The sequence below is a fragment of the Penicillium waksmanii genome (assembly GCF_028829765.1).
Source record: "Penicillium waksmanii strain IBT 27052 chromosome Unknown utg000010l:1.0-3698451.0:1.0-3701458.0, whole genome shotgun sequence".
NCBI lineage: Eukaryota > Fungi > Ascomycota > Eurotiomycetes > Eurotiales > Aspergillaceae > Penicillium > Penicillium waksmanii.
Genome location: NW_026643256.1, coordinates 2,015,394 through 2,034,902, shown reverse-complemented (window position 1 = coordinate 2,034,902; position 19,509 = coordinate 2,015,394). Strand labels below are relative to the sequence as shown.

At 50.6% G+C, this 19,509-nt stretch overlaps 9 protein-coding genes across 9 annotated transcripts; 3 read left to right on the top strand and 6 right to left on the bottom strand.

Moving 5' to 3' along the window:
- Positions 1-330: 330 nt before the first annotated feature.
- N7481_012725 (protein-L-isoaspartate O-methyltransferase) lies at positions 331-1,170 on the top strand (the record flags this gene model as incomplete). Its single annotated transcript, XM_057271944.1, has 2 exons — positions 331-432; positions 550-1,170. 2 exons carry the CDS (start codon positions 331-333, stop codon positions 1,168-1,170), a joined length of 723 nt encoding a protein of 240 aa, XP_057116132.1.
- A 375-nt stretch (positions 1,171-1,545) lies between these two features.
- Positions 1,546-3,425, bottom strand: N7481_012724 (DnaJ and TPR domain protein; the record flags this gene model as incomplete). Its single annotated transcript, XM_057271943.1, has 3 exons — positions 1,546-2,142; positions 2,204-3,120; positions 3,356-3,425. 3 exons carry the CDS (start codon positions 3,423-3,425, stop codon positions 1,546-1,548), a joined length of 1,584 nt encoding a protein of 527 aa, XP_057116131.1.
- Positions 3,426-3,443: 18 nt separating this feature from the next.
- N7481_012723 (putative mitochondrial translation release factor (RF-1)) lies at positions 3,444-4,889 on the top strand (the record flags this gene model as incomplete). Its single annotated transcript, XM_057271942.1, has 3 exons — positions 3,444-3,522; positions 3,599-3,765; positions 3,858-4,889. 3 exons carry the CDS (start codon positions 3,444-3,446, stop codon positions 4,887-4,889), a joined length of 1,278 nt encoding a protein of 425 aa, XP_057116130.1.
- A 142-nt stretch (positions 4,890-5,031) lies between these two features.
- N7481_012722 (putative mitochondrial tricarboxylate transporter (Ctp)) lies at positions 5,032-6,374 on the bottom strand (the record flags this gene model as incomplete). Its single annotated transcript, XM_057271941.1, has 7 exons — positions 5,032-5,089; positions 5,153-5,338; positions 5,424-5,829; positions 5,926-6,057; positions 6,128-6,148; positions 6,227-6,281; positions 6,342-6,374. The coding sequence occupies 7 exons, from the start codon at positions 6,372-6,374 to the stop codon at positions 5,032-5,034; spliced, it is 891 nt and encodes a 296-aa protein (XP_057116129.1).
- Positions 6,375-7,476: 1,102 nt separating this feature from the next.
- Positions 7,477-9,143, bottom strand: dhh1 (DExD/H-box ATP-dependent RNA helicase DHH1; the record flags this gene model as incomplete). Its single annotated transcript, XM_057271940.1, has 3 exons — positions 7,477-8,910; positions 8,973-9,045; positions 9,100-9,143. 3 exons carry the CDS (start codon positions 9,141-9,143, stop codon positions 7,477-7,479), a joined length of 1,551 nt encoding a protein of 516 aa, XP_057116128.1.
- Positions 9,144-10,093: 950 nt separating this feature from the next.
- On the bottom strand, positions 10,094-14,171 carry N7481_012720 (DNA repair protein SMC6; the record flags this gene model as incomplete). The annotated part of the gene is given in 13 exon segments (XM_057271939.1): positions 10,094-10,240; positions 10,302-10,350; positions 10,416-10,558; positions 10,633-10,791; positions 10,857-10,959; positions 11,023-11,142; positions 11,154-11,684; positions 11,746-12,014; positions 12,060-12,153; positions 12,211-12,770; positions 12,835-13,062; positions 13,111-14,016; positions 14,073-14,171. 13 exon segments carry the CDS (start codon positions 14,169-14,171, stop codon positions 10,094-10,096), a joined length of 3,408 nt encoding a protein of 1,135 aa, XP_057116127.1.
- Positions 14,172-14,583: 412 nt separating this feature from the next.
- N7481_012719 (M20 family dipeptidase) lies at positions 14,584-16,440 on the bottom strand (the record flags this gene model as incomplete). Its single annotated transcript, XM_057271938.1, has 5 exons — positions 14,584-14,764; positions 14,839-15,956; positions 16,024-16,091; positions 16,184-16,215; positions 16,277-16,440. 5 exons carry the CDS (start codon positions 16,438-16,440, stop codon positions 14,584-14,586), a joined length of 1,563 nt encoding a protein of 520 aa, XP_057116126.1.
- Positions 16,441-17,057: 617 nt separating this feature from the next.
- On the bottom strand, positions 17,058-17,663 carry N7481_012718 (mitochondrial 54S ribosomal protein mL58; the record flags this gene model as incomplete). Its single annotated transcript, XM_057271937.1, has 1 exon — positions 17,058-17,663. One exon carries the CDS (start codon positions 17,661-17,663, stop codon positions 17,058-17,060), a length of 606 nt encoding a protein of 201 aa, XP_057116125.1.
- Positions 17,664-18,228: 565 nt separating this feature from the next.
- On the top strand, positions 18,229-19,380 carry N7481_012717 (uncharacterized protein; the record flags this gene model as incomplete). Its single annotated transcript, XM_057271936.1, has 1 exon — positions 18,229-19,380. One exon carries the CDS (start codon positions 18,229-18,231, stop codon positions 19,378-19,380), a length of 1,152 nt encoding a protein of 383 aa, XP_057116124.1.
- Between the last annotated feature and the right edge of the window lie 129 nt (positions 19,381-19,509).

Below are 19,509 nucleotides of genomic sequence, written 5' to 3'. Positions count from 1 at the left end.
TTCTCTAATCAGGATTTCACCCTTGAACCCGAAACCTGCCGGAATCCCCAAAAATCCACATCATAAATCAATAATAATATACAAAGACCCAAATGGTCAAGTGTCACGTGGAGGTGAGAAAAGCATGGCGTCACGATAGCTAAACCTTGGGATTGAGGTCGACTTCATCCACTGTGAATAACCCCACGCATTCCTGCATGTTATCTATCACCACCACCATCACGACTCTCTCCTACTATCTTACACTCCTCTGCTCGCAGGTACTACATGCTTAAGTCGCTGCAAAGAATAAATCGAAAATTGCCGTACCAATCAACTCGACCCTATACAATGGCGTGGTACTGCTCCGGATCCACCAACACCGAGCTGGTCGAGAACCTGTTCAAAGGCGGCTTGATCAAAAATGATCGCGTGAAGGAAGCCATGCTAGGAGTGAGTTGAGAAATACCAACTGCACCCCTCCCATCATCCATCCAATCTCCCCCAATCTCGAGCATCTACCGAGTGTCAGTGTCTACGAGCCCCGCATCTGATATATGATCATATCAGGTCGATAGAGCCCACTATGCACCTTCACGACCATACTCAGACTCACCACAATCCATTGGCCACGGCGCTACAATCTCAGCACCACACATGCACTGCCACGCATGTGAGTATCTAATCGACCACCTCTACCCAGGAGCCCGGGTCCTAGACATCGGATCCGGGTCCGGATACCTTACGCATGTCCTAGCAAATCTAGTGACCGGGCCCGGCACCTCGGATAAAGGACAGGTAATAGGCATCGACCACATCCACGAATTAGTCGAACTAGCAAAAGACAACATGGACAAATCCACCGAGGGCCGCTCGCTTCAGGAATCCGGTAAAGTGAAATTCGTCAAAGGTGACGGCCGCCTGGGATGGAAAGAAGAAGCACCATATGATGCCATTCATGTCGGTGCTGCTGCCGAGGCTCTCCATCCGGTTTTGATTGAGCAGCTTGCTGCTCCGGGGAGGTTGTTTATTCCGGTTGAGTCGGACCCGAATGATGAGGATGGGAGTTTATTGGGTGGGATTGGGGGCCAGTATATCTGGGTTGTGGATAAGAGGAAAGATGGGTCGATTTTTAAGGACAAGGTTTTTCAGGTTAGATATGTGCCTTTGACGGATGCGCCTGGATCATGACAATGAGTGGTATACCGAAACTGCAAGACGAAAATGCAAGACGAAATGGCAAGGCGAAACAGCAAAACAATCTACAATATTTTATTGGAGCGGGGAGGTGGATGCGGCTAGGATGAAGCAAGAATGCTCACGATGATGACGAATGACAGAAGATCAAGGAAAGCATCGAGGTTCATTTTGATAGTGACAATAACAGTGCAACTACTCGAAAAAAAAAGAATAAGAAAGAAATCCCGAATCGGATGATTCACCAATGGAAAAATGATCCGGTGTAATGTAATGACTCCTAGAAACACCACGGTATGTTTGATGTATGATGGTAAAGTGACACAGAAGAAACAGAACAACAAATGCCTAGACACAAGTGGCCACCACTCAGCGGAATGGAAAACCGCCTCCACCAAAACCCCCAGCCTGACCAGAGAATTTAAACTGTGGCCCACCCTGCTGGAAAAAGAACTGTTGGCCACCACCCTGGCCGAAAGGTGAACCCTGGAATCCATGGCCTCGCTGTTGCGACTCAGGATCATTAGGATCGTCGCCGTTATCGTATCGAGTTCGAAGCTCAGAATCAGACAGGACTTCGTAAGCCTCGTTAATAGCCGCCATCTTCTTCTCCGCATCCTCCTTGGACACGCCTTGGGAATGCGCCTTGTCGGGATGGTGCTGCTTGATCAACTGGCGATAGGCACGTTTGAGAGTCCGGTCATCTGCGTCACGGCTGATGCCAAGAACCTTGTAGTAATCCTTTTGCTTAGATCGTTTCAGAAGGGCATGTGCTTTTTGCAGAAGGGTTTGAACTTCCTGCGAGTGAGGGTGGTGCTCCTTCGCGCTGCTTAGTGTGCGAACAGCTTCCTCGAACTTATCTTCGTCCAGCTCATTTTGGGCCTGGTATAGAAGGCCGTGAAGAGAATGTGGGACCAGCTGGATAGACTCGGCACAATATGGTGCGGCTTTCTTTAACATACGCATCTAGTGATCCACATTAGCTCGTAAGTCCACAGAAGAGAGAGGGGGGGGGGGGGGTAAATACCTCTCGATATGCCTCACAAGTCTTCTCAACAAGGAAGACATATAGATTGTTTGATGCTGCATGATGAATATGACCTGCTTTGCGTGCCTCTGCAACATCACCCTTCACATCATCAATCAACCCACTATCCTCACCATCCCCAACCATAATCTTCACAGCATTGCTAAACTTCCGCGCATCAAGTGCACCATGCAACTTTCCTAACGCCTTCGATAATTGACGTTCCCGTTTATAAAGACGATTGCAAGGACTCGAATCCGGATCCGTAAGAAGACACTTCCGAATCTGCGCCAGACCACGATCATGATCGCCCAACGAATAGAAAAGCATGGACGACATTTGCAGATGAGGCTCTACAAGCTTCGGCGAGATCTGTAGAACATGCGCAAGGTCACTAACACCCTCTTCAATCTCGCCTCTCTCAAATCGACAATGCGCGCGAGTCTTCCTAAGAGGGAGATCGGTATTCGCTTTCAAGATAGCAACGCCCGCCTGCGTAATGCAAGATTCCCAATCACTCTTCTTCTCGGCGGCAAAGGCTAGACCAGCCGCGTCCCGCGCTTCCTCAAGCTCTTTGTACTCGGGGCTGTCTTTTTTGCCCGCCTGTTCGAGGTCTGCCAGGGCTTCATCCCATTGCGCGGACCGTGCCTTGAGTCGAGATCTTTGTAGAAGGGCACCCTCGAAGCCCGGCTTCAGCTCCAGGACCCGGTTGAAGTCATCTGTCGCTAAGTGGTTCTTGCCAATGGATAGGTGAGCTGCACCTCGTTGGTAGATGGTGATGTAGTTTGTTGGATCGCGGGAGATAGCGGCGTCGAAGTATATTAATGCATCGCGAGGGGAGCCCTTGGCTAATTGCGCTTTGGCGGAGGAGATCAATTCGGAGAGCGGAGTATCGGGGGGGAATTTGGAGGGCGTTGCTGGTGGAGAGACAGGCCAGAACGACCGTTAGAGTTTCAAATGAAAGACGCATTTTTTCAGAAAGAGAGACTGGACATGACAGTCCTAAAGTTTTGGGGGGTTGAAGTCAGAGAAGAAGGAGGATAAGGAAGAGAGGGCTGAAGTACAGAGGATAGATAGACTTGGGGGGGGCGAGTTGGGAATGCGCCGTCGCAGAGTGGCCTTTACGCGTAATTTACATAAATTACCAAATACCGCCGCGCATAACTCCGCAGACTCCGCAGACACTGTCAGTGACACTGGACTGTGAGACCTCATCCTCCATCTCTCCCCCTCCACAAGGATGCTACGATGTGGTCGGTTCATGAGGCAACCTCTCAGGTTTAGCCTCCTACCATTCCTGCGACGAACCTTGCATACCGGTATGCTATTATACGCATTGCACACATCTACACATTGTCAATTGAACTCATCGCTGACGCCATTCCCATCGCCTAGATCTCGGCGTGTCACCCGTCCTATTGACCCGCGCACGATTACTCGCCGCGGAACATGCAAAGCTGTCGACTCGTCTGGCCGACTCCTTTGATGCCAAAATCGCTAAAAGGGCCGGGGAATTGGCCCCGTCTGCAGCTATCCTGAAAGAATGGGACAATGCCAATGAGGTATGTATAGTCCAACCCAATCTCCCAATCTTCTTTGGAAAGATCTTCCTTTGCAAGGCGCGTCCGTCTAATCTAACTTTGACGAAACAAAGTCCATATCCGAATTAAAAGCCCTCCTCGAAGACCCCGAAACCGACGCAGAACTACACACCCTCGCAACAGAAGACCTCGAAACAAGCCGTGGAGCCCTTCCCTCACTATCAGACCGATTAAAAAAGTCCCTGATCCCCCGCCACCCCTTCGCAGACCTACCATGCCTAGTCGAAATCCGGCCTGGCGCAGGAGGAGACGAAGCCGGCCTCTTCGCCTACGAGATGATGCGCATGTACATGACACTCTGCAGTCGCAAAGGCCTCCGGCCAACGATCCTAAAACAAGACGTTGAAGACGGCCCCTCCGAGGACAGACTCCTTGAAGCCGTGATCGAAGTTGAAGCGGACGGCGCATACGACATTCTCCGAACGGAGTCCGGAGTCCACCGCGTACAGCGCGTCCCAGCAACTGAAACGAAAGGGCGCACACACACTAGCGCAGTGAGCGTGATGGTTTTGCCCAGTTTTCCCGAAAGTGGAAGTGCATCTGACAGTGCTCTCAACTTCGATGATCCAACCAGCGACTACTATATCGATCCTCAGGAAGTGCGCGTTGAGAAAATGAGGGCTGGCGGTGCTGGTGGTCAACACGTTAATAAAACCGAGTCCGCTATTCGATTGACTCATATTCCGACCAATACGGTGGTTTCCATGCAAGATGAACGATCTCAGCATGCTAATCGTCGAACGGCTTGGCAAATGCTTCGCGCGAAGATTGCGGAAGCGCGTCAGGAAGCTCGTGAACAGGAACTTGTTCAGCTTCGCCGTGGTGCCATGGGCGGCGTTGCGAAGATGGGTCGAGGTGATAAGATTCGGACATATAACTATGGACAGAGTCGCTGCACTGACCATCGAAGTGGTATTACACTCCATAATCTGGACGATGTACTTGCAGGAGGTGATGGGCTGGAAGCAGTCATGGACAGCGTCCGCACTTGGATCTCGGATCGTGAGGTGGAGGCTATGGTTGCAGAAGAACTGGCCAAGGCAGAGGAGCAAGAGAAGAAAGAGGCAAAGCAAAGGAAGAAGTAAAATATGGCCATGGGCCCGGGCTCCCTTGATGGGGTTCAAAAATATTGTACACTAGAAATGATACCAAATGTATTTTATCACACTCTCACGAGGACTCGACTCTTGCAAAGTAAAACTGACGCCTATGCCTATCTATTATCGCTCAAAGATACTTTCGCTCCGGATCCGCGATATCCAGCAACTCCATAGACTTCTCATACCTTCAAGTTGTTAGCATTAGCACCTTCAAAATTGCCGATGTCGGATCGAGGGACAACACATACATAGTAAACACAATTCCACCACTTAGAATCAAACGGGCCAGCCGTGGCACGGCTCCAGACCAGAAGGTCAAGACGCCTTCATCCTTGAAAATTCTCGCGGCACATACGAAGCTGTTCTTGTAGTTCTTGCTAGCTTCGAGGGATTGCATCCTTGTCTTCACCGTATCCAATGGCTGGGTAATGTAGCTGTTGATATCCCGTTAGTCATTGATTCTGCAAGTTTCATTCCACAAGCAGCCAGCGCAGCCAGCGCAGCCAACATAAAACATACACAGTGATAATACCAGCAATACCACCAATGGCAAAGGTACTCATCGTCCCCAGCTTCTCACCGGGCGCAACATAGCCCTCGGCAAATTGCTTCAAAGTGGTGTAGGCCGTGAATCTAGTCGCCGAATTGGCAGCCTGTCTGGCCGTAGTCGGTACAAAGCCCTGGAAGAAACCCTTGATACCTCGTTCCTGCCAGATGATCTTGCTACCGTGGAGGAAACCGCGCATGCGAGGTTTCTCGGCCTTGCGGTCGTCAATCAGCTGGGTCTTAATACTTTCGAAAGGAGTGACAGCGAAAAGCGACTCGGTGAAGCCAGCACCGAAGCCAGCAACAACGGTCCTGGGGCCGGAGATCTTCCCGTTCTCATCCTGGAGGGTTGCCTTGATAGCGTCGAAGGCGACGAATCCTATATCAGACAGACTCCGCAGTCAGTACACTGAACGGCATTTGTGACAAAATCCACCCCAATCCACCCCACACTACCAAAAGAGGATATACGCACGAATTCCGGCCTTGAGCGAGTTTCCAATGATCAATGTTGTACAGCCTGCATACCATTGCTTGCCAAATGGCGGCCATGGGAGTTTCTGACCCTCGGCGAGGCGGCGATTGAGTTGTGTGCGGGTCTTTGCGACTGCGGGCGCTAATTAGTTCCGGGGAGTCGGGGGAGAAGAGTAGGAATTGGATTGGAATCGGGACCATACACTCGGCAGGATAAGTAATAGCTAGAAAGAGAGAAAGTTCAATGTTAGCTCATTCATGCCCCGGGTTTGTGACACATGCGGGTGCGGTGGGCTACTAACCGATCTCCACGGCTCCGGCAGAGGAACCCGCGAGAATGGAGCGCAAGGCGCTGGGCTGTGGGGTTGATTCATTAGCGTCAATTCGTAAGGGTCGCGTCTATGGGCAGGAACAAACCTTCGCCTTCTGGTCCTTGTTTGCCGTGGCCATATTTGGAGGTGGAGGAGATGAGGGAGGATGTGTATGTTGAACCTCGGGTTTCGTAGATCACGCATTTACGGTCTTCCGGAGACCCACCGTGCGCAGTTCTCCATACTAAAATGCACTACGGTAGTAAACGATTACTCCGAGGTCGGACTACACCAGTGCAAACATCGGAGGAAAATTGTCAATTCGCAAGATGCTAATTCTAGTACCTAGTATCTCGCGCTCCTCCAAATTTCTTTTTTCTTTTTTTGTTTTTTTTTCCCAGGGGGAAGAGGGAAGGGGGAAGGGGGAAGGGGGAAGACGCTTGCGTCGAAACTCATAGGGTGAGATCGATCAGTGATGCATCAAGATGAGGTTGAAGTTGAAGTACCTGAAAAAAGGTAGATGGCATAGGCCGGGCTAGAGTCGTCGTATGTGAGAAGTGGAGTTGGAGTGCAGTAGAATGGCCCGGGGGGTTTCGAATGTCGTGAACAAAGGGGAATCGAATCGTGCTCCCTGGGTTCTGTTGGAACTGGGAACACGATTTAGAAAGAAATCAATCCGAAAGCCACACCAAGGTGGCTTTGACGACTCCACAAGAACGCCTCAACTCAACCGAAAAGATCACAGAAAAAACGCCTGCTGCTCCGCGATCCTTCAAAGAGGACCAAGCGACCGAGCATATGTACACCTCGCAGCATATGATGATAAGTGCAGGTCTCGTACGGCACCAGAAAATGCACCATTTCAGATCAGAAGAAAACCTCCCCAACGCGAAAACATGGGCCATTGAGAGTCGAAAGAACGGAACCATGAAAGGGAGAACAGGGGAAATTATGATACACATGTCATACCAGAATCCGTATCATCGTGACGAGAGTAAATGTGACAGAAGCCATGCAGTACTCTGCCTTGGGGAAGAAGGTATTGTGGGGGAAGGTTGAAGGGCTTTTGGACGATAAAGCCGTGGCGAGGGAAAAGGCATAACGGGACACAAAACAGGAAAGATAGCAGGTGAATAAGCGGACAGGAACATAGATTGATCAACAGGGAATTTTGGCGGTAGATTTCAGTTTTCGAGGCAGTATGGACCCTGATGACACTCGTCCAAAAGACCGATAGTCGTTTAAGAGATAGGCGCCGGGGGCTTGGGTCCGATTTGGCTAGGAGCAAAGCCAACCTTGTTCGGATCACTCGGGCCACCGCGACGAGGGCCTTGCCCATGGCCGCTGCCACGGCTGCCACGGTAGAACCCACGGCCTCGGGTATTGTTGTTGACGTATTGTCCACCATTGGCATTGTGGTGGTTTTGGCGACGTGGTTGACGATCACCATTGTTTGGGTGGTGAGGTCCCGGGGTGATCATAGGCTGGGCCGGGTTGGAGATGGGGCGCGGGATGTTTTCGGGCGAGTCATAGACGTAGAGCTTCTTGTCGATGTTTTGGGGAATAGGTTGGATTTCGGTACCCAGCTCCTGCTCAATCTTGTACAGGTTGAAACGGTCTTCCCAGTTGATCAAGTTAATAGCGAGACCAAGGTGACCGAAACGACCAGAACGACCAATACGGTGCAGATAGGTCTCCGCATTCTTGGGGAAATCAAAATTGATGACGACGTTGACCGCTTGAATATCGATACCTCGGGTCAGCAGATCCGAGCAAACGAGGTTGCGGCACACGCCATTGCGGAAGTCATGGAACACGCGGTTACGGTGTTGTTGAAGCATGCGAGCGTGCGAATAGAAGCAAGAGTAGCCCAACTCAGTGATCTTCTTCGCTAGCAACTCCACACGGTTTGTGGAATTGCAGAAAATGATGGACTGATTAATCTGGAGCTTCGAGAAGAGAGTGTTGAGGCAGTGAACCTTCTGCTTTTCTTCGACAAAAGCATAGAACTGAGTGATACCACGCAGAGTCAGTTCGTCCATCAGGTTGATCTCGTAGGGGTTGCGCATGTGCTTGTCCTTGAAGTGCTTGACAATCATGGGGAATGTAGCACTGAAGAGCATGACCTGACGGTCCTTGGGATGGAAGGACATCAACTGTTCGATAACAGGAGTGAACTCGGGGGATAGAAGCTTGTCAGCTTCATCCATGACGAAGGTGGGGCATTCGGATAAATCAGCGACACCCTTGCTGGCCAGGTCCAGAACTCGACCGGGAGTGCCGACAAGAATGTGAACGGCATCGTTCAAACGAATGATATCGTCCATGAGCCCGGTTCCACCGGTGGTAACCATGACATTGATACCTAAGTGTTTTCCGAGTGTCTTACAGACTTGCGAAGTCTGAAGGGCTAACTCTCTGGTAGGCACCAGGATCAAGGCTTGGGTTTTGGTGTTCTTGGGGTTAATGCGTTCTAGAGTGGGGATGACGAAGGCAGCGGTCTTGCCGGTACCGTTCTTGGCTCGGGCCAGGATATCTCGCCCTGTAAGAGCAACGGGTATCGTCTCTTCTTGAATGGGGGATGGCTTTTCAAATCCGGCCTCGAAGATTCCCATCATCAGCTCTCGCTTGATGTAGAAGTCTTCAAATTCCAGGCCCTTAGTAGCAGTGACATCCTGGAAATTCAATCAGTGCTATTCTTGAACTAGAAGGGACGAATTCACGGCGATGCACTAACTTCAGTTTGGGGGCGAGCATCTTTAGGTGGTAGCTTCAACGTATCCTGGAGTCTTTGGTCTGTGTTTCCGTCTCTGATAACCAAGTTAGGTCGCTTGAATACTATTCAATGAAAATCATCATCTTACCCGAGCTTGGTGTTGCTGAGTTGTGAGGCAAGGGCGTCGGCCATGGTGAAGGTAGGGTATTAAAGAGATGGGGAGAGGAGTCGAAAGGGTAGAAATCGGCGAAGGGCGTAAGAGACCAAAAGTGAGAAAAATGCGTGAAATGACAAATTTCAAGAGGTCGCGCGGGGAGGGGCTTGTAGGATTTCCCCAGTGCGTTGGCGTGAAGCTAAAACTCGTCGTCTCCCACAATTGGAGTTAAGAGGTCGTGTGGGTAAAGGCGGAGGGGAGTAGACCAGGGAGAATGATCAGGGCTTGTAAACGAGTCCGATACTACTTTTGAGAAGTGAGAGAAATCGGTGAATCGTCGGGTCCCCGCGGTGCTTCAAATTTGTGAGATTTCGGGTTGAAGCCGTCAAGTCGTATGTCGAAATGGGTTATCGTGAAAGATCAGATTGGAGATGAGCTTTCCCAGCAACGTTAGAGTGCAGGTATGATGGAGGAAAAGGTTGAGAGGGTGAAGGTATGAAGGGATTCGTAGGAGTGGAAGCCAGAGAGGTGTGTCCAGGGTGCGGCGGACGGCATGATGGTGCCGCCCGGGTCACGTGAAAGCATCGGCGTATTGGTCGGACTGCGGGCAATTAGTACCACGGTACGGGGAACGGCTTCGGAGATAGGTAAATTATAAACAGTTCGGGAGGGAGAGAAAATGAGCAAGCAGAGTCAGAAGAGATCAAAGAAGTCTGTTCTGACAGAGATGTGGGTTGAGTGATTTGCGTTACAGCTTGCACTGGCGCGCATATCACTGTTCAAGATAGTCACCAAGTGTATCAAGAGTCATTACATTGTTTACATCTTATGATATGATGATGAATGACAAAAGGGTATGTATTTCACGTGGAAGAATGGTAGAAGTGGGTATTGGTATTAAATAAAAGATTCTGGGCTAATCTATCAAAGTAAAAAAGTTCTGACATGGGACACAGGAGAAAAGACACCAATATCAAGCATGTTTTTATCAACCTTGGAACGTCAAAGCAGTTTGGCCACGTTCAGGTTCAGCCAGCTCCTTTACCCTCACATCAGGAGCAATCCTGATATCTGTTTTAGTTCCTGGAGTGATCAAAATGAACTGCCGTCCAATAGAGCGTCGAGCAGCGGACATCTTACAAAAAAAGGTCAGTAAGCTGGACGAACAAGAATCTTTTTGTTTCAGATGCACTTACTAGCATGTCGATGGCCATTCTTCGATTGATGTGGTCCATGTATACATCGCTGCGGGCGTGAAAATTAGTACAGATAAAATAAAACAGCATAATTGCCCTGGAGGGTATACATACAACTCGTCAAGACATCGGATGGGCGATCCCATGGCTTCCCACAGGGCGAGTAGCAGACATATTTGCGAGAAGGACTTCTCGCCACCGGATAGTGTTTTGGCACCGCGGCCAGTTTTGTCGTCCTTGGTGATATCGGGTTCCACCTAAATGGGGAGGGAGGGCATTAGAGTCTGTACGTATATGACTGAAGCGTAAGAGTGTAAGTAATGTAACTCACCTGTAGGTCCAGAATCTTGTTGGTGTGGTCAGTAAGGAGCTGACCACGGAAACTTCTCTCACTGAGAAGATATGTAAACTGTGCCTTGGCGCGAGAGGAAATGTGCGCTCTGAAAATCTCCCATCGTTTCTTACGATTGTGGAGGGTAACCTTGAAGAGCTGCTTGTTGTTAGCGGAATCGCATTGCGAGATGGTAATTTAAGAATTGAAAAAGAAGAGCGTACCTGAGAAATTGTACTTAGCTCTTCGACCTGATCCTTCGCTCGTACATAGGCTGTCTCTGCCCGGCCAGCCTCTGCGGCAATCTCATCCCGTGAGCCACCGAGCCTGGAGGAAGTTAGTACGAAGTCAAAGTCACAAAGTAAGAGCAGAGCAGAAGAGAGCACATACTGTTGAGCGTAGCGATCCAAGTCTCTGTTCAATTTGGAAAGCTTGTGGTCCAGACTGAGAGTTGTCTCGCCTTCATCAATTGCGACGCGGGGGGGAGACCTGTTCGGCCTTCCCACACCACTCAAGAACACGAGCCTTTGCATGCTCTAGCCTTTCCTGAATTTCGTCTCTGTGATGCTTCTGTCTTTCGATATCCGCGACAGCAACATTTTTTCTCATTGAAAAGTTCGCGACGTTTGCCCGCCACCAGTGACTGTTCACTCGAAGCCACGTGAGACCTTTCGACCAGCTCGCTGATGCTTTGGTCCTTCGCCGCTAGTTTTCGTCTGATTTCTTTCAGAGATTGAATCATGTCGTTCATTGCCTGGACACTGTCATGGTAAGATCCCTCCTGGACTTCTTTATCCTCTTCGGCCTCTTTGAATGCTGCCCGCAAGGCATCAAGTCGCCCGTCTTCTGTTGCATTCTCCTTCTCGAGTGCCTCTCTCAGTGTCTCGAAATGGTCCTCCATTTTCTGCATCGAAATCTTCAGCCCTTGCGACTCTCGGCCGTGGCGATTCAGCGCTTGCTGGCAGGTTTTTAAGTGGGAGCGAGCGGACTGCAAGGCATTCTCCGATTCGTGGGCTTGGCGTTTGAGGTCCTGTACGAGTTCACGCTGGGAGCTAAAGATAGGAACAATGTGTTAGAGCCCCGTCAATGTGAACAGTACATGGATAATCTTACCTGACTTGTGCCGCGAGGTCGGATTTCATTCGAGGATGGCCATTATAGGGATAGACTGGGCTTTGGTTGGGATCGCCGAACTGATTGTATGAGAGCATCATACCCCGACGTCTATCGTCTGCGTTGATACTGTAGCAGCGCCTCACGTTTCTTGGGCGCTCGCGACCGAAGAATAAAGTCGATGATGCTTCCTTCAAATCTTCAATCAACACACATTGTTCGATACCGTGGTTAATGATCAATTGGCGTCGGACCATGGGGTTGTCGATCTGGACGGGTCAGTTAAATTCATATGGCGGACTGGATCGTCTTACCTCAAGTACTCGCAAAAACGTATCAAATTGCTGGTCTGGTTCCTTGCCAGACGTATCGAGATTACCGCCACTCCCGATGAAAATTGGGCACACGCTGCATTGACTGTTAGAGATGATTTGGTTCAATCGATGACAGGAGTCTGCTACCCACCAATTGACTTGACGCATTAGGCCCGAGAGAATGTTCATGTCGCCTTTCGAGGAGACAAGAAACGCGCTGAGGGTACCGCCGAGTGTCACCTCGAGGATGGATGCCCATTTTTGTTTGAGCAGAGTAACATGGTGGCCCATCGGGCCTATTGGGCGTGAAGAAAAGCTATTCTCCTTTTCGATGGCACGTAAAAGTGATGGCATTTTATCATGAAATCCATTGCGTCTCTGCCCATCTTCCCGCCTCAGTGAATGTAAGCGATTCTCGGCTTGTTGGACATCATTCTTTTTGTTGTCGTAGTTAGCCTTTGCAGCATGTTCTTCTTTTTCAGCCTTTGCGATATTGGCTTTTAGTGCGCTTTCGCCTTCATTGTGCTGTTCGAGTTTTTCCTTGGCTTCAGTAGCATCCCTGCCAGCTTGCTCACACTCCTCTTGTTTCCGAGCATAACTCCCGTCATTCATTTCGGCAAGACGGCGGTTTTCATCGTCAATATTACTTTGCGCCTCGTTCATACGAGACTCGGCGGCTTTGGCATATTCTCGAATCTGACGTTGTTGGGCCTGCTCTGAGTTAGACAATTTTGTTCTCCCCCCGATGGAAAATACGAAGGGATACGATGCATACCTGAAGCTCAGCACGCTCTTTCATTTTGGCGTCATGCGACTCTTGGATCGTTTCTCGCTCGCCGCGAGCATCCTCAAGTGCCTTGTCAGCCCGGTACGCACATTCCGCAGCCGTTTCTGATTCAGCCTCATTCGCTCGGAACTTCTCATCAAATTCTTCGAGTTCTTCCTCCGCATTCAATATCTCTTCCTCAGCTTTTGTAAAATCTTCACTAAAAGCATCTCGGGCCTGATAATCTGTTAGTCATAATCAAGAGACGAACCGGCCACTACCAACCCTTTCTTGGTCCTCGACCTGAGCCCAGGCCATCTGTGCTCGAATATTCTTCCTGCGATCTCTCAAGGAAGCCTGTTGATCCGAGATTTCCAGTTTCCTCTTAGCAGCATTGCTTCGATTTTCCAGAACACGAATATCTTCCGCCTTGGATCGCAATTTTTCCTCAACCTGATCAATCGACTCTTCAATCAGCCGGTAGTCTCGATCCAATTGTTCCAGCTGCACGCCCTTGACGAAAAATTTGTACTTATCCGCCGGGCTCGAGGTGCTAAGAAATTGTCGAGCTGAATCTTGCGAAAGAACATTCATCGGATTGTCGATTTGTAAAGAGAAGTAGTCGGTGATGGCATCGAGTTCTGCCTTCTTGTTTGAAACAATTCGACCATTCGCCGATTTGATCTTGAAACTGCTCGCTCCACTTCTCGAGAAATGGCGCTCAACGATGATCTTTTCCCCGTAGTCGTCTGCCATGTAGGCACCTTCTTTCTGGTTTTTGAGGTGCACAATGATCGTAGCATTCTCCTTTCCCTGCTTGATAAAACTCTTCAAATTTCCTCCGCGTTGAGTTGCAGAGGCCTTGCCTCCTAGACAAAGCGTAATCGCGGTCAATATGGCGCTCTTGCCACTGCCATTCTTTCCGACAATGAAGTTGATCAGAGGCCCAAGTTCCACGCTGAAATGATCATGACACATAAAATTGTAGCACTCGACCATTTCTAGAATACCTTGATCGGCGGGCTTGTTGGGTTCCTCGGTCACGTGGGCGTATTTCTCTTGGATGATTTGCGTTTGGCGGAATTCCAAGTCCTCTTCGTTTTCAATAGGCTCATCATCGAGATTGGTGCTGTTTTCCTGATCGCTTGATTCGTAGGAGGCTGGCGTTGCCGAAGTCCGAGGTCGTTTCCTCTACTCCAAATATCAGAATATGCTTGATCTTGTTTTTGGCTTTGTTCGTGACGTACCGAAGGGGGAGGGGACGACCCTGATGCAGCACTTGCAGAGTCATCGTCGCTCGGGTCGTCAGGATCCTGAGAGACCTGCACGCGTTTGAAAGACGGCATTCTCGTAATGTATGTGCCGGAATCAAATACGCGCGACGAAAGATGTGCCCATGGTCACAAATGTCTGTTTGATTGACAGGTAGCACAAGCACAGAGCAATCGCGTCGGCGCGCATTTTCGCGTCAGCGGATGCTTAGGTAAGCGGGATAGTCACTGATAAGGCGGGGTCCCCAACCCTAGCCGCGGCCCTGGGAATTCAAGTTTACTTCAATCAGTAGTGAACTCATCTACATTACAGTGGCGTTCACATTGAGGAAATCATTTGATTCAGGATTCGATCCAGCATTTGATTAATATATATGCTACAACTAAATTCCCTGGCCAAGGACCAAGACACCAATGTTTCGATTGAACCATTTCGATTGTTCATTTCGTTCCAACGGGTACACTACTAGAGGGCCTCAGTACATTTTTATAGGGTGGGCTCCTCGGCGACATAGTGCAGATAAGCGCCGAGCAACTTGGTTCCCTCAATGTAGTTCCTGCGGTCAAGCTTCTCGTTGATGGAGTGAGCAGCGTCGGTGGAGCTGCCCATGGGAAGAAGGAGAACATTCTTTCCGGTGGCTTGCTCGAAGGTCAAAGTCACGGGAATACTGTTGATACGGTCAGCAGTGTTCCACTTGTGTGGAAAATAAAATAACGAAAATTGAAATGGGCTTAGGCTTACCTTCCACCCTCACGGGTCATATCGGGCTCGACGCCAAAGACTTGCTTCACAGCCTTGCTGGCAGCGCTGAAGTTGCCGTGCTTAGGGCTGGCAACCCACCACTTGCCGTCGTGCTGCAGCCAAACGTCGAGAGTGTTCTTGCTGTTAAGCTTGGCGAATTCAGCCTTGATGTAGTCGAAGACCAGCTTGTTCACATCGGCGCTCTCCATGTTAGGCACAGTTCGGATGGAGAACTTGCCAATAACCTTGGCTGGGATGACGGTCTTGGCACCGGGGGCAGAGTAAGCACCCTCGACACCGTGGATCGACAGGGAAGGGAACCTCCAACGGGCCATGAGGGTTCGCTCCTTTGTTGCGTGGATGCCGGTCTCGGCACCCAGAGATTCGTGAAGGTTCTCCATGGTGTAGCTAATGTCGGGGTAAAGAGCCTTCTCCTCCTCAGTGACGGGAGCGACAAGCTCCGCAATGCCGGGGATGAGAATGTTACCCTGAGCATCAACAAGCTTTGACAGAACATTCACAAGATCAGTCATGGGCTCGTGGGCAGAGCCACCGAAGACACCACTGTGAAGATCTTGGGCAGGGCCCGAGATGCTGATGGAGTAGTAGTTGCAGCCGCGAAGACCGTAGGTCAGGCAAGGCTTCTCAGTGCCGAGCCAGTAGTTATCAGAAATGCAGACAGCATCAGCATCCTTGAAGTACTTCTTGCTCTCAGCCTGGATGAAATCATCCAGACCCTCGGAGCCGTACTCCTCCATCCCCTCGAAACAGCAGAGCAGGTTAACGGGGAAATCAACGCCGGCCTTCTTGTGAGCTTCGATAACGTTGAGCCAGCCGAGAACGGGACCCTTGTCATCAGTGGAACCACGTCCATACATGCGATCCTTGTCATCGATGGTCAGCTCGAAAGGCTCGGTGGCCCAGCCATCCTCCTTCAGAGCCGGCTGCACATCGTAGTGACCATAAACCAGGATGGTCCGCTTGTTGGGGTCGTTTCCGTAGCGCGCAACGACAACAGGAGGCAGCTCGAGGTGCTCCTTGCCAGGCTGCTTGCCCAGAGGTCTTTGCTCAACCTCGGCTCCGAGAGCAGTGAGTTCATCGGCTAGGAACTGGGCCATCTTTGAGGGGACAATATTAGGTTAGCCTTGCATAACCTGAACGGAAATGAGAGTTTGATCGACTCACTCTGACAACATCAGGGCGGTTCTCATCTTGCGCCGAGACGGAGGGAATCGCAACCGCCTTTCGCAGACCTAGAGGTATTTTGTTAGCTACACACTCGATCCAACAAGCTTCGCAGTTCGGCGGCAAACCCCGCACGAAGCTTGATTGACCAGGCACATACGATCGATGAAGTTCTCCGACGAGTCGTCGACCCTGGAGGTAGACGCCTGTTAGTTTTTCTCTTTGAGCCCGGTGAGCAGAGGCTATAACATACTGCTTGAAGAAGGGTTCCAGTGAAGGCGCCATTTTGGTGTCGCTGATATGTCCGTAGAAAAAGCGGCGAGGAACAGGAACGTATGGACGAGGAGAGAACCGGGAAAGAAGCGATTGCCCAGGTTTTGCGAGCGAGGGGAGACGACGGAGGGGAAGGAGGGGCATTGCAGAAGGGCACCCTGTGGCACTGCAGAAGAGTCTTATCACGTAATTAGCCCTGCGGCGGTGTTGTACCCAGTTGGAAACCCCGGCTGTAGCCGCCTATCACAGCAATGATGATACCAAGGTTCGCAGCAGGCAGAAAAAGCAGTGCACAGAGCGGCCCATGCGCTATTTATATAAATTGCACCCCTAAAGAGTACTACATTAGATCTACAATCGTGGAAAAGGAGGTCTTGCCTCCCAATTTTACACTATCTCTGTTTTGACACTTGCTATCCGGTGTGCCGTGCAGGTGGCCTCGGAGTCCACGAATTAATTGACAGGCGACCCACTCCACTTCTACGCTTGTGGTCGATGGTGGTTGTGTGGTATTGTTTTTTTTTCCTCCCTCCTCTTCTTCTACCTCTTTTTCTTCTCTTTCAGCAATCAAGGTTATTTGATACAATTGATATGAATAAATCTGGGAATAGAACAGATGCTAGCTTAGAATACATGTCGTTTTATACAGGGGTTACGCATGGTATCCCCAGGTCCTCATGCCACCCACCTCCCCAAGGACCCAATTCCGACTCTTAATCCAAATGAAACCGACGATAAGCGCAAAACCATTGGCCAATCGTTTATTCATCGCGTCCCCAAGCCTCCCGACGCAACTTCCGGTCTTCCCTGGCCATCCGTCGCTTCGGACCCCATCGTGATTGTACAGCTTCCAGGACCTGCTTCTGGATCGCCTTCTTCTCGGGACTAGCTCCACAGACCTTCGCAATGAAGAGCGGCGAGCACTCAAACTTCTTAGCCAGACTGTACCGGCTCCAGGTCATCGGGTCGTTCAATCGGAGCTTGCGGATCTCCTCGACATCCTCGGGTGTTAGGTGGTATTTCCTTTCCGGCTCGGTCTTGTACACGCTGGGCAGTTCGTTGACATCGGTAGTAGCTGTAGCAGCATTCGCTGGCCGCATGGCACGTCGGACATCATTGACAGGCAGGAACTTGCTGGGTGTGTGGTAGACCGACGGGGCGCTGGAGGGTGGGTTGTAGATGATTTGGTCACGACCCTGTTGAGATGGGCCGAAAGATGCATCCGGCTTGACGCGAAGCCGTTGCTTGGTGCGGCGATATGAGGATTGGTGGCGCACGGCACCAATGGAGAGAGATTCTGTCAATGAGGGAAGCAGAAAGGGTAGCGTCAAGAAGGGCCGCTTGGGCATTGTGATCGAGGCCGCCATTATTGTGGTAGCGCAGATGTCGAATATCTGGTAGAAAGAGCGGAGGTGTAAGAATTGATGTCCAGGTTGATTAGGATCGAGGATTGAGGACGCGGAGGGAATGGGACGACCGGTGGACCGATGCACCTTCCACAGGAGGACGTGTCGAGGCCGAACTTTTTCCCAGATGGCACGTGACTAAGGGGCTTGACTAGATTGGGCATGGCGTCACGGGGGGGATCCAACAGAAAGTACCTGGTACCTAAAAGCTACTATGAGATACCGTTATATATAAAAGTACCCGGTACTTCCTCCGACATCCGCGTTGATCACCTGGCCATCGAAGGATGTCATCATCTTACTTTCTGAAGATCATGAAACCCCTTATTCCTCAATATCACCTTACCACACTCACCTCACCTTGTTGAACAAAGTCAAGGCCGCGTTTGAATCTTTCAAAGACGGCTTATGGTCATGGCCAACGTCTATTAGAAGAGCCCTTTGAACACCTCGGTTTCTACAGTTCTCAACAATCCGACGATCCCCTCCAAGTTGACATTCTTCCCTCTACACATCCGTCGCCGCCATGTCGGGCCCTACGAGTTCGCCACTCGATTCTACAGAAAATACGTTCTCACCACCCGGTTCTTTTCCATCGGAAATTCCAGATGATATCACAAGACTGGCAGATCAGAATGTCCCTCTGGTCGGAAAGCCAGCAACAAGCGTACGAGCTCCCAGGCCAGCAAATTTGACCTGGGCACAGCTTCAAAACGTGGAGAAAGATGCATCTGGAGAGCATGCAATCGCAACAAGATCTGCTGCTTCCCATAGTGGTCCCGTATCACCAATTTCACCAATCAGTTCCTCTGAAGCACTGCGAACCCCGAATCTCGATCGGCAAAAGAACAACCCATACAGGACTTGTTCGTCCCCGGGATCCTCCTCACATGTCCCGCCACGTCTTCACTCCCCAGCTTCTCAAATATTTGAGCGCAGCGTACAGGAGGATATCATCCCCGTCCAAGCATCTCCATCGATACCCGCGCATATTCGCACAGAGAACTATATCCCGCCTGTTTTGGAAGCATCCTCTGCTGCAATAACCGATGAACAATTAGACCCTGACTCTGTTGAGATCGTAACTCATAGCCTACATCAGCCCGCCACGGGTATCCCCAATTCCTCGACAGCGGAGCAGTCATTGTCATCCTCCGGCATGATTGATCACGCCGGTCTACACTCAGATGCGGATGAAATGTCTTCCTCGTCCGGTGCGTTGGATACGGATGTACGACGTCTTAGCTTCATATCGTTTGCAGACGTGGTCAATGCCGAACACGCTGCCGAGCATGCGGAGAGCGAATCTGTGTACAACCGAGAGCCTTCCCAGGGCACTGCTATCTCTGGGAACCCCATAACTATAGGGTCTCTGAATCGATCTCCATCGCCACTGCGCTCACCTGCTTCTTCCCATGCACTGGGGACATCACCTCCCACCAGCATGGAGGCTTCATTTAAAGGCCTCGACATGTCCCCAAGTCATCACGCGGTGCGTCGGCCTGGAAGCCCACTGCCGCTGGCCCAGAGCCCCGTGTCTTCTAGTTTCGGCGGGGAGCTGAATGTGGAATCGATGACCCAGGCGTTAAGAAGAACGGGCAGTGGAGATCTGGGAGGCGTGATAAGCCAAACTACTAGTGCTGTTGGAGTTGACGAGACTCTTGATCGTTCAACCTGAACTGGAGTCTGACTCAGATAACATGGCAACGGGGTATTGATTGCTTATTATGATAGGCGCCATGTGATCAAATGCCGGCGGGAGTTGCCCATACTATCTTTTTCGATGGGAATGAGAATGTCATATGGC